The sequence below is a fragment of the Suncus etruscus genome, chromosome 15 (assembly GCF_024139225.1).
Source record: "Suncus etruscus isolate mSunEtr1 chromosome 15, mSunEtr1.pri.cur, whole genome shotgun sequence".
NCBI lineage: Eukaryota > Metazoa > Chordata > Mammalia > Eulipotyphla > Soricidae > Suncus > Suncus etruscus.
Window position 1 is genome coordinate 22749851 of NC_064862.1, and position 13957 is coordinate 22763807.

The 13957-nt window shown below is 44.4% G+C and overlaps 1 protein-coding gene across 1 annotated transcript in view; it reads right to left on the reverse strand.

Annotated features, from left to right (window-relative positions):
• Positions 1–13451, reverse strand: part of CCDC60 (coiled-coil domain containing 60) — a 75820-nt gene extending 62369 nt beyond the window's left edge. The window contains exons 1-2 of the mRNA XM_049787778.1: positions 13434–13451; positions 9732–9811 (exon numbers count right to left, since the gene is read on the reverse strand). Of these exons, the coding sequence (XP_049643735.1) occupies positions 9732–9811; positions 13434–13451 (98 nt within the window). The remainder of the gene's footprint in view (positions 1–9731; positions 9812–13433) is intronic.
• Between the last annotated feature and the right edge of the window lie 506 nt (positions 13452–13957).

Genomic DNA, 13957 nt, shown 5'->3' on the forward strand with positions numbered 1-13957 from the left:
TCAAGTTCAGCCGCCTCGCAAAGGTATTCGAACAGGAGAAAAGAATTAGAATTTTAGAAGTCAGCTTAGATGTGCTTGGGGGGGGGGTTGGGATTAGAATGGACCAGGGAGGCTTCCTGGAGGGGGTAGGGGGTTAGGATGACAGGAAATTTGCCCATGTTCCTTCCTGGTGTGTGTTCCTTATGTGGCGATTTATGGAACTCTATGCTTAATGATTTGAGTGCTTTCCTGTATGAGGTCATACTTCAGCAAAAAAAAAAAAAGTCTTGAGAAAAATATGGCTGGGCCTAATGTGTGCAACATCAGTGCTAAGTGGTGTATTAGCACTTTATCCTTCAGTCTGTGGTCACATCCATTAGAGTAATGTCATATTCCACAAACCCAATAGAAAAGCTTTCAAATTGGGTGGAAACCCAGTATTCACGGTAACTCTGGCATGTTGATGTCTTTAAGGGAATTAATCAATGTACTTTTAAGGGGTAATGATGCCCCCTTGTAATGACAACTGGGCTGGGACATGCCCCCTGGACCCCTTTAATGGCTGCCACTGTAATGTAAGACTGGCATTGCTTCTTATTATGGACTTTTCATTTCTCCCTTCCCCCACCCTACCTGTATTATATTTTCTTCAACTGTCCCTAAAACATCCACTCTTAGGAATCAAAATCCGGGAATTTGTGGGGGTTTCTATGCTGTTACTGCCTGTTCCCCATCCCCATCACTCTAGTACACTGCATCCTGGTCATGTGATATTCTAAGTGCTTTCTCATATTCTGGTTTATTGAATCCTCACAACTGACCTGTGAAAGCTCTTTTATGCAACTCCTTATTTGGGAATCAGGGAAATGAGGCAGCTGTCTATTGCCATGTGACTTAGAATCATGGTGCTCACGGGCTGGCTCCTGGCAGACCTCCGTATGTGCCAGGGGCCACTTGGCCCAGCCTAGGGTAGGGGGGCCCGGACCTGGGTCACCCGACCCCCCTCTCCCCCTTTCCTCCGGATCTCCAGGTGGGTTTCTGGGAGGACCTGATGGGGCACCCTGGGTTTTCCCCACTCCCAGGCCAGCTGCGGAGATTGGCCTAGGGTGGGTCTTGAGCTCTGGTCCTTGGGGCCTGGGAGGGCTTTCCTCCCTTCCTGGGGCAGAATTTTCAGCCGGCACGGGCTGGCTCCTGGCAGACCTCCGTATGTGCCAGGGGCCACTTGGCCCGGCCTAGGGTAGGGGGGCCCGGACCTGGGTCACCCGACCCCCCTCTCCCCCTTTCCTCCGGATCTCCAGGTGGGTTTCTGGGAGGGCCTGATGGGGCACCCTGGGTTTTCCCCACTCCCAGGCCAGCTGCGGATATTGGCCTAGGGTGGGTCTTGAGCTCTGGTCCTTGGGGCCTGGGAGGGCTTTCCTCCCTTCCTGGGGCAGAATTTTCAGCCGGCACGGGCTGGCTCCTGGCAGACCTCCGTATGTGCCAGGGGCCACTTGGCCCGGCCTAGGGTAGGGGGGCCCGGACCTGGGTCACCCGACCCCCCTCTCCCCCTTTCCTCCGGATCTCCAGGTGGGTTTCTGGGAGGACCTGATGGGGCACCCTGGGTTTTCCCCACTCCCAGGCCAGCTGCGGAGATTGGCCTAGGGTGGGGCTTGAGCTCCTGAGATTGGCTTGGGGGGTGGTGTTTGATCTGTGGGGTGGCAGATAGTTGTTCAGTTATACTCAGGCTATCACTGGCAATTTCATACTAGTCTACATGATGCAAACCGCGCGGGGGCTAGCGCCCCCGCGTGAACGTATTCTCCTCCCAACCATCAGTACCCCCGATTTACCCTTCTTAACTTCAATAATACACAGTTCTAATCTCAGACCAAAGACATACAGTGGATCTAACAATCCCAGAACTATTTAGAAGGACATAAATTGCACACATATATCTTTTGAATATTTTATGTATATTTTCTTTAACGGCTGTAACTCTCTCTATATTCTTCTACCATGGTGTTTCTATCCACTTTTCATCTTTTCTTTTCTTTGTAAGCTGTTCAATAAGGATTGTTGGTGGAACTGTCCCTCAGTTTAATGCCTATGATTGAACTATGTCATGGAAATTGCTGGTCTTGTTCCTATTGCCTCCAGATGCACCAATAACGCTTCATGGCATTGATCCTTCTTTGCATAGACACATTAAAATAGGAAACACTATACCTACAGATAAGTTCTTATCTAATAAATCTCAGTACAATGTACCTTACACCCTGAACATTGATATAATGCCCTGGCACAGGCCTCAGAAGAATGGGCATCCTCCATTCACGCCAGAACCAGGCAAGCTATCTACGAAACATCCAAGGTCTTTTATAGCAACAGCTGGAAGCAGTCCTCTACCAGGAAAGACACTACCAAGGGTCTGACATAGACCTCCTAAAAAGAGACTTTCGTTTACACTGAGAAGAAGAGGAAGCAGTCCTCTACCAGGAAAGACACTACCAAGGGTCTGACATCGAACTCCTAAAAAGAAACTTCCGTTTACACTGAGAAGAAGAGGAAGCAGTCCTCTACCAGGAAAGACACTACCAAGGGTCTGACATCGACTTCCTAAAAAGAGACTTCCGTTTACACTGAGAAGAAGAGGAAGCAGTCCTCTACCAGGAAAGACACTACCAAGGGTCTGACATCGACCTCCTAAAAAGAGACTTCCGTTTACACTGAGAAGACTTGACAACAACAATGACCTGCTGTACAGGACATGGTTCTCTCTAGTGCCCCTTAAGTGTGAGGTGAAACGAGAGGATGCTCTGCACCATCCTGACTGCAATATGGGATATGCAGACTCCAGGACCTTTAATACAGAAACATGATACCAACAACAAAGACTATGTGAGGAATGAAGGTGTATTGCCACTACAGACGATGACTTGAATTGGACAAACTAGTTTGCCTGGAGCCTAGAGTCAGTCCTGTGCCGGGAAACTTCAGGGGTAGGGTCTCCTTGTATTAAGACCATAATTTTTCTTTCCATGTCCCTTATATTTTGGTGGGCCTATGCAAACAAATGCCACTCTAACACCATTTTTTACTATTTTCCCTTGACTCCAATCCTTAAGAAAAACAACCCACTAAAACTTTTGAGGTTAACTTAAACTAGTAAGCATGTGCATGGAACTAGATAAATGTACTTTGCCCTCAATGTTTAAGGAGTTACATAAGTCTAATCTCTTTGGATTATATTGTGTGCTGCTAAGAAATAGTATGTAATACAACTGGGAATTTGAGGGACAAATTAATTGTATTGTGCATGGGTTCAGTTTTGTTTTTCTTAATTTTCTTTGGTTGAAAGATCAAGGCTGGGATATCATCGTTGGGACTACCGAGAATTCTGCTTATGGGTGATTGGGCTTCCACTGTAACTTTACCATGTCCTCTTTCTTTGCATCTTTGTTGTCATAATTAAAATTAATAAAAAAAAAGAGAAAAAAAAAGAAAAAAAAAGAATCATGGTGCTCAAAGCTACTAGCTTTGTGGGTGCTCTAAGAACAGAGGAGAAAAAATGCAGAGCCCCAAATTTCCATCCACTATCAGTTTGAGACTCTCTAAGACTGACCTCTTCTGCTCTGTAGGCCTCTAGTGTTCCTAGTCTAAATTTTGAGAGAGGTGAAATGATCCATCTCAGATTGTTCACTGAGATGGGGCAGGACTTTGTCTCCTTGTCTCAGAAGTTCATCAACTTTGTTGAGGCCCATGAATAGTTTCAGATACTCTTGTCGCCACCAAATGAAAACAAAAACTGTCTGGTTGGAGAGAGAACTTAACGGTCTGAGTGTATGGAAAGTTCTTTGTGTGCTTCTGAGCTCAAGCCCTGGAGCATCACCAGAACACAGAGCTGGGTGTCACCCCTAAGGACCCCTATGTGCAGCCTCCAAACCAAAGTAACTCAGCATCTCTCTTTGATGGGTCTCCTCATACCTTCCTTTGTTTATTTACAGTCTCACAAGCCCCAACACCAGTGTAAACTGGTTTTGTAAATCTTAGATCATAGATAAAGAAACAGAGATTGACAGAGTGAATTCGCTCATAGTCACTCAAAATACTATTGGGCAGAGTTGGGGTTAGAATAATTTTTAGTCCCAGAAATTTAGGAGCTCTCCCAGTCCAACTTTTTGGGAACACATGGTCTATCACAGAGAAAGAACTTTTGGAAAAGTTGTGTAACCTGAGGTAACAAAAGGTCCAGGGAGTGGAGAAGTCTTTGGGTTCCATTGGAAAATGGGACCTTCTGAGTAAAACTCATGTCTCCTCCTGTGCCATCTGCAGAGGCATCCCTAAACATAAGAAAAAGAATTAGGGGCCGGGCGGTGGCGCTAGAGATAAGGTGCCTGCCTTGCCTGCGCTAGCCTAGGACGGACCGCTGTTCGATCCCCCGGCATCCCATATGGGTCCCCCAAGCCAGGAGCGACTTCTGAGCGCATAGCCAGGAGTAACCCCTGAGTGTCACCGGGTGTGGCCCAAAAACCAAAAAAAAAAAAAAAAAAAAAAAAAGAAAAAGAAAAAGAATTAGCCTTCCATGAGAGCAGAGCAAGGCAAACAGAGAAAACTTACCCTGAACCTCGAGTTAGTAAGAGGTGTCAAAGACATGCAGAGACACCAGAAATAGAGAGAAAAAATAAAAATAAAACTGGAATGATAAAAATACAATTAACTGAGACCAGAGAAATAGCACAGCAGGAGGGCATTTGCCTTACATGCAGTGGACTTCGAAGGAACCTGGTTCGATTCCTGGCATTCCATATGACCCCCCCCCCCCTAGCCAGCCAGGGGTGATTTCTGAGTTTGGAGCCAGGAGTGACCCCTGAGTTATGCTAGGTGTGGCCCTCAAACCAATCAATCAATAAAGTAAGTTAAATATAATTAACATTAGTCAGTTTTTGTTTGTTTTGTTTTTTTCTTGCCTGCACCAGTGACCTGCCCTTTGCATGTGAGGCTGTGTTTATCAGTATTGGATGGAGCCTAGGGTCTGCTTTTATGGAACATATAAGGAATTCATTAACCTCCACCCACTGGCTTCAGGGTGGATGGGGTGGGGAATATAAGAAGGGAGGTGGAGGGAAATGAAGATCTTTGAATGGTTTCATATGGTGAAATTCAAAAGTCTATTTTGTCTTCAATCAAGCAGGTGTCCATCTTATAAATTCCTGATCTCCCACAATTCTGGGGATTTAAATCAAGACAAAGGTCAGTCTGGGGCAAGGGACAGTGGAATGAATCAGGCTTGAACTTTCAGAGGAAGACATTCTGGGTTAGAGGCTATGGATGTGACAATCCTGGTGTTGAATGATGAAAGGGTAAAAGCTACTGAGGGCAGTTAGTGAATGCCTGAGGTCAGCATGAAGGTTTGCCAACTCTCTTAAATACCACCATTAAAATCAGCCTTCCTCAAAAAGTGATCTGAACAAATCTCTTCCTACTGCTGTTCTCTTTTATGCAGACCCTTAAATCGACTTAACAGGTATTAATTATATCAAAGTCTTCTGAGTCTTCTAATTTGGAGGTGACAGACAAATTATAATCCTTATAAACAGTGGTAATCACTAGAAGTGCTTGGTGAGAGGAGTTTTGAGATCAAGCGTAGGTTCAAATAGGAAGTGTGGTGATCCATTAGTGATGTCTGCCTTGAACACAGATGGAGGCAATGGCAGAGCTGCCCCTGATGCTCTATAGCTGCCATCCTGGACCTAACTTTTCACTGAATTATTAGCTTCATCTCTTTTTGTCTTAGAAGATGGAAGAAATTAACTCCACCCAGCTCAGACATAGCCAACTTCAAGGTGAACATTCCTTCTTACACTTCATTTATAAAGTTGAATAGGATAAGATGATGAAAGTATCCTATTTTCGGTTAAGTTCTCTGTCTTGATGGACTAGGAAAGCATTTTAGTTAGGCTCTGGGGTTGGCAAGCTAACCCCCCAAGAGTATTGTAAAGGGATGCCAGAGAAATAGTGCAGTAGTTGATGTACTTGCCTGTGTGTGGCTAACCCAGGTTTGATCCTGGGCACTACATATGGTCCCATGAACATCACCAGGTGCAATCCTAGAGATTGTCTAAATTACCTAAATTGTTCTCTTTATTAGTGGTCTCTCACTTGCATTCAGACATCAGGTTTTTTTTTTTTTTTTTTGTGGTCTTGAGATTAAATTTCAAACATTTACTATGAATGCAAGGCCTTGCATAATCCTGTCCTCCTCCTCCTCCTCCTCCTCCTCTCTCTCTCTCTCTCCCTCTCTCTCCCTCCTTCTCTCTCTCTCTCTCTCTCTCTCATTTCCTCCATTTCTTTTCACCACACTGGCCGCCTCTCTTCTTTCTCATCATTTCCGACTGGCACCAACTCTGGCACTTAACATCAAATTGCCCATAGAAATGCCTGCCTATGCCACTTCCCCAGCTCTGTATGGGTGGGCCTTTCCCCCATAAGGTCTTTTAGTCAGAGGGTCCCCTCTATTGACAGGACAGAGATTTCATAAAGATTTTACCTTCAGCCATATGAGCCAAAGAAGCACCTTGCTCCCCTTCATTAACCTGTCCCAGCACCTTGTTTTCTGTTCTTCTAAGGACACATCCAACACACCCCAATCCTGCCCCTCTCTTTAGCTCTTATTCACTGAGGATGGGAATCTTGTGTTTGTTCACAGCATAGTTTATTCAGCGTGAACTCTAATGCCTGATGTATCTGGGCGACCACCTGTAAAATCAGTAAATACAGTTTAATAAAAAACAACAGTGAATGAGCATGGGAGACTAAGGAGGAACAAAGTGGCACCACATATCGTGTCCCCAAGTCACCTTTGTGATTTCTACTTGTGACCTCAGACACAATGGTCTCCCCTCCATTGGGGTATGCCAGGGAAGCAAGTTCGTTCATCACTATTGATGTGCCATGGCCAGCCCCTTACTCAAGGCTGTTGTAAGTGGATTGTGGCTTCAGGTTCCACATTCCAGCTGTGTCACTTGCAGAGATGTTTATGATCCTTAAAAACATAGGTTTGATATATACATATATTATATGTAAATCAAAGCACCATCATTGCAACCCTGCCTCAACTTCCTGTTTCCCTAACCTCTTCTTTGGAGATGTTAAGCCCACCTGGATGATCAGAACCGCCTACATCTGGGATGGGACAGGCTGTTTTAGAATAAAAGGTGCTGGCTTGTGGGGAGGGAAGGAGACACATGAAGCAAAAAGCAGAGAGAAAATGGGGGCAGAAAGCTTAGCAGAGAAGCATATATGAGGCAAAGCATATGGCAGAGAAAGACCATGGAATAAAAGCAAGCAGACTTTGATGAAATTTTAACTGACTGCGTGTGAATTGTTTCTCCAAAACTACCCTTCTCCATTAGACCTGTCTACATGAGGGATCAGAAACGTGGTGCCTGGGGCAGCCTCACCCAACACGTAGCTATATATTTTATATTTTTAATCCTGGGAAGGAATATGACCTCTGCTGCACAAGGCAGCTCTGTGCTAGGTACAGGTAGTTATCACGATTGTCAGCTTCTGCATAAAGGAAACACAGCGAGTGTGTGTGGACCCTGGTGTTTAGCGACACTGAACATCTGTTGGAACAGGCGAGGGGGAGAAGCTGTTAGATTTTTCTTCATTTTAGCGTCGTGGAAAATTGGCCGTGAAACCAGGGATAGTACAATCACATTATAAGAGGGGCTGAAATATTAAATAAAAATCTAGGAGAAGAATCAATGTGTTTGCTCCAGGTGGGCAAAAGTCGCATCAGAGATAACATGGATTTCAGACAACAAGTGGCATCTTAGTCATCTTAGCTAAGGAGTGGTCTTCAATACTACTGGTTCCTCTAGTGAGGGTTTCATTGCCTGATGTGATCCTCTGGAAAGTGGGGTGTGTCCTTTAAGGAGCAGCGGCTGGTTCCTTCAAGATCAGATGGTTCTGGCCAGATGCAACATTTCAATGATGGGCTGATACCATCTGATGAGGTTATAAAATTCTTTTTTGGGGGGAGGGGCAGGGAGCACACCTGACCATTCTTAGGAATTAACTCAGAGTTCTGTGCTCAGGGATTACACCTGATAGTGCTCGAGGGGATCAGATGGGATGCCATAGATCCCTGATAAATGCACCTTGCAGGTGTTACAGGTTTACCTGGTCAACTCAAAGCAGAAGTCACAGTATGTATCAGCTGATGCCAGGTATCTCTGGTCTACCAAACTGATGTGAGGTTCATCTTGATGATTGGGGGGAGGTGAACCACACCTGGCAGCACTCAGGGATTCCTCCTGGCTCTGTACTCAAAAATTGCTCCAGGCAGGTTTGGGGGCCATATGAGGTGTTGGGAATCGAACCTGGGTCCATCCCTGGTTGGCTGTGAGCAAGGCAAATGTCCTACCTCTGTGCTATTGCTCTGGTCCTGTCTTGATGATTTTTTAGAAGCAGAGCTTAAGTCTGGCACCTTAGACCATTTGACTGTTTGACACCCTTGGTCTTTGTCATTTGGAACTGTATGTTCCCAGGTATGAACTGAAATGACCTTCTCGGGGGTGGGGAAAAGTAGGCCCAAATTTAGAGCTCTTTTCCCATCTTGTTTGACCTTGAACTGCCAACACGATGTCCAGGGATATAGCATGAGATTTGAGGTAGCTGATACAACAGCAGATACAATATCATATACAAAAATGTTACACAAACTTAATAGATACAAGAATATTAAATAATCCTAAGAACAGTAAAGTATGCAAAATTGTGAGGGAGAGGTGAGTTATAAATAGCTATTCTTTTTGTTGGAATACAATGGCTTTCAGTATAAATTTATAGGTTTCAAACATGACTGCCTTTGTGTGTGTGTGTGTGTGTGTGTGTGTGTGTGTGTGAGAGAGAGAGAGAGAGAGAGAGAGAGAGAGAGAGAGAGAGAGAGAGAGAGAGAGAGAGAGGTGAAAAGATGAGAAAGATTGGGCCACAAACAGTGATGCTCATGAGTTACTCCTGGCTTTGCACTCAGAAATTGCTCCTGGAAGGCGGGGGGTGGGGGGCATGTGGAATGCTGGGGATTAAACCCAGGTTCATCCCAGGTCACCACATGCAAGGCAAACACCCTATCGCTGTGCTTCCTGGCCCAAACAAGACTTTAAATTTTCTTTTAAATTTTACTTATTTTGTTTTAGGGCCACACCTGGCAATGCTCAGGGGTTCCTCCTGGATCGACATTCATGAATTACTCCTTGCAGAATTTAAAGAACCATATGACGTTCTGGGGATTAAATCCAGGTCAGTCATATGCAAGGCAGATGCCCCTTCCCATTGTGCTATCTATTGCTCCAGCCTGGAGAAAGACTTTGCTGGTCAATTCCCTGCAGCACAGGTCCCAAATAACATCCACTTCCTCAGGCCCTAGCACTGAACCTCTGGCCCAGTTGACTGAGCATTCCTGGGACCTTGAACACTGCTTAGAAAGCATCTTTCAGAAGAGGGGAAAGACTTCTGGAGCAGAGGGCAATGCCCTGGAGTGACACTGGCCTTTTGAAGAGAAGGTAGAAGGGATTCCAGGCTGCAACAGGCCAGCACTAGACTGGGGAGTTTGTTGGTCAAAGACTCAGGAAATATCCAACCAAGAACCAAGAACAACCAAGAACCAAGAACCCTTAAAACATTCCCCTCCTGTACATCCACTGCTTCCTCTTCTGGGATGGGTGAGCACTGCCCAAAGTCTGTTCCCTCCCCAACGCCTAACTCACCGGCTGCGTTTCAGGTCTTTTTTGAGGTTTATTATCTCCTGGTCCAAATATCGAATGTTCCTCATTGGCTTGTCTATGGCCTGATGGGAAAGTAAGAGGAGAAAGAGCAAAATTGTGAGCACAACTCTTTTAAGTGGCATGGGGAGGGGTGTTGGACCCCAAAGAGAGGCCATGTAGCACACAAAGAGCAGCAGGCAGAGATCTGAGCCTGCTTTCTGGGGTCTGGCTACAGGCTGTGTGGTCTCAAGAACATAATGCAGCTTCTCAGGGTTTCTCAGCATAAGTGGAGTGGTGGTGGAGATCTTTCTAATGTCATTGTGATGTTGAAATGAACTGTCAGATTTGGGTAAGTAATTCTTTTTGTTATTGTTTGTTTTTTGGGTCACACCAGGAGTTACTCCTGGCTCTGCATTCAATAATTTCTTATGGCGGTGCTTGGGGGAACATATAAGGTGTTGGGGATTGAACCGGGTTGGCTGCATGCAAGGCAAGAGCCCTATCTGCTGTACTAATTTCCCGACCCCAACATAGCAATTGTGATTCTTAGCCTGAAGCTTCTATTTAGCAAAGACCTAACTGTTCAGAATGTTATTGTTCCCTGGTCTGGGCAGCTAATCTGAAGAGCAGAATTGTGTCTATATGCAAACTTTCCTGCATTTTCTCTCCCCCTCATCCCCTGCCCCCCAGAGTAGACTTTATCAGTAATTGCTCATGAATTTTCCTTTCTCTTTCTTACAGTTATTTGTCTTGTCTAGCTACTGGGGCCAGGCATTGCAAGACTTACATTGGGGAGTCTTGTACAAATTTCGGTGACTCACTTGGAGGTTGAGGTCAAGTCAACATAAAGTAAGAGTGAAATCAACAAAGCTTGAATATGAGAGTCATTTTTCTCAGTTACTTGTCTGATAAAAAAAATTAAAGGACTGGGAAGTAATACAAGCTTTTGCAAGCTGCTGATGCTAGTTTGATTCCGAGTGGAGCATATGGTTCCCTGAACAGCTCCAGGAGTGCCCCACTCCCTGAACAAAATGAAAAGTAAAGGCAACAAATTTCTGGAAGAAAGAGCATTTGCAGATGAAGTTCATGGGGTGCATGTATTGTGATGATATTTCTGAAGCGTGGGGAAGTGTGTATGCTGAGACCTAAGGTTTCATTGTTGCTCACTGCCCCCCACACCATAAAAAAGGGGAGAAGATTCCAGCTGGGGCACAGAGGCACACCCTCAAAAGTGTTCCCCAGATATTGAATTAGGTGACAAGGTGCTTGCCTTGTATGCTTCTGACCCCAGTTCAATCTCTGGCACTTCATATATTTTTCTTAAGTACTGCCAGGAGTGACCCCTGATTACAGAGCCAGGAGTGATCCCTGAACATTACTAGAAGTGACCCAACCTCCTCCACCCTAGAATTCATTAAATGATGGTACATCTAAATATTGTACCAGGCAATATTAAAATGTAATGACAGTGCAATGATGGCAAGGATGTAGTTGGTCTAGAGAGATACCAGCTTCTTGAAGAAGACCGAATAAACCATATGGTTAGGGCAGTCATACAGCTCAATGGTAGATCTAGCACTTGCCTTGCCCATCTGATGCCTTGGGTTCACTGCATAGCATAGCAAATCATATGGCATAATTTTGTTTTTTGTCTAAAGTGATCTAAATGGAGATATGTATATCAAAAGATAGAAGATGGGGCTGGAGGGATGCACAGTGGGTAGGACGTTTGCCTTGCACGTGGCTTACCTAGATTCAATCCCCAGCATTTCATATGGTCCCCTGAGCCTTCCAGGAGTAATTTCTGAACATAGAGCTGGGAATAACCACCTGAACACCACAAGTGCCCAACCTCCCAAAAAAGATAGGAGGGACACTGAGCATCCAAAGGTAGTGATTCTCCCCAACAGTGAGAGGATGGCCTATCTTTATTATTTTTCTTAGCTTATGTGAGCCTCTTAGTCTGTCCCAAATATACACGGCTATGTAATAGACAGAGAGGTGCCATCAAGAAAAACATATGGTCAAATAAAGGTTGAGGAGGACCATTTGGTAGTAGTAGAGTGTCTTGAAGAGACAAGAGATTGAGTACAGAGATTGAGTGTCTGTAGAAGGCAGAGTGATTCAGGGTTAGGACTTGTGGATGTGTGTGTCTGAGGGGGCTGGTGTTTTTCTGACAGCTCTGTAGCATCATCCATTTGCTCTGAGGACAAACATGGGCAATACTGGCTGCCCTCTTGGCTCTTTGAAATGGAATCTGTTTAACAAGTGAACGCTGGCATATACCCTCTGGTGACTCTTGCTTGAATGTTTACTACTACACATTAAAGCACTAGCATTGATTCGTTACAAGGTGGGCATGGAGGGTAGGTGTAAAATCAATACCCATGTTGTGAAATCACCCCATACACTGTATTCCCAAGTCCATTGGACAGGTCTGAAGAAGGTAGTTGTGAAGAATTAATAAGCCAAACCAATGAGGAGAAAGTTATGGAGTCAGTGGCTTCTTGCCTAGTGATCTCTCTCAGCGTGCTAAGCCAAACCGACCTTTCTTTATTAAACCAATATCAATTCACCAGGAGGGGGAAGGTCAAGTTATCCAAGTGGACTTTTACATATCAAAGGGATAGGTTTAAAGGAAAGAAGATAAGGAATGCCTTTGTTTTGGGTTAATAGCTGGGTGTCATCTTATAGCTAGGGTTTGAATAAGAGAGAAGAGACTGATTCTCACTTAGTTTTCTCCAAGAACACCCAGTCCATGCACATGCCAGGGAATGATGCACATATCTATTTTAATTCCCCTGAGCACTTGAAATTATGACACTTTCTCAGTGACGTATTAAAATACTCAGTGAAGTATTTGGAATTTGCTTCATTAAGCTCAGCTAGTTCTGAAGCCATGAAATAGTACACGGACAGTTTCCAACTTTAAGAATTTTGTGTGCTTGCTTTTTTTTGTTTAGAGGGACACACTTTCCTATGCTCAGGGCTTATCCCTGGCTCTGCACTCAAGAATGACTCCTGGCAGACTTGAGGGAATCCCATGGGATGCTGGAAACTGAACTCAGGTCAGCTGCATGCAAGGCAAGCACATTACCCACTGTACTATCATTTTGGCCACCCACTTAAGGTTTTTTTTTAATTTTTATCTTAAAAATGTTTTAACTTTATGAAAGTACTAAAATAAAAGACCTATGAATTTGGAATTTTGACCTTTGTCTGGGTCGGACATATGTAGCACATATGTAGTATCTTTTAGCAGGGCTTGGATGGGACTGTTTTGAGTATATCTTAAATAGACAGGGCTGAGTTAGGTTAAGTGGGATATTAAACACATTTTGGACCTAATGATATTTTCAACTTAGGTGGGATATATCAGACTGGAACCTCATTATGAGGAATATCTGTACAAAACTTTATTTCTTAGCTGTTCTTACTAATGAGTTTTATATATAGGTCAAGAGAACATCTCAGTATACCAGAATGCTTCAACCTTGAGCTGAAAATTGATGTCAAACCCATCAACTTCCATTTTGAGAGAGGAGCAAAGTAGATGGACATACACACCCCTAGAATTACTTTTAAAAATATTTTTTGCATAGTTTTGCTTTTCATTATGGCCCCTCCTCCCCTGTATTGTTTCACCCTCCTTGATAGGAGATTCCAACGTAGGCTATCTGCTTCTTTCCCATGGAGTGCCTTCACCTTGAAGGGGATATTCATGGTGCCAAAATCAGTGGAACATGGACTGAATGAGGCCAAACAGCATTACCATAGAGATTGAGCATGGTCTGGTCATGTGACCACATTTGGGCCTATGGCATGCAAGCAGACCTTTGTCAGGGGAATAGACAATGCATGGTTCCTGCATTGTCTAAGGATTTTTGTGTAGGGAAATTGTCTTTCCTTCCTGACTCTGAATAGGGATACAGATACCTATGTGAATGGCTGGAGGCCATTGGGAGCCAGTCTCCAAATGAAGCTGTGGCAAGAAGGCAGAGGGAATATCAAAGGTGAACTGATTTCCTGGCGCCTTATGCACTGACCAGAACCAGTCTCACCAGAACCTGGTCTCTCCAGAAGCTTTTTCTTTTTTATTTAAACAAACTTGAATTTGTGTTGCTGTTGTTAACCTCAGCTGCAAGATTTATTATAAAACAACAACAACAACAACTGAATTGTGTTCTTTCCTTGGTTGTTCGAAGACAGCCAAGAGATCAAGAATTATC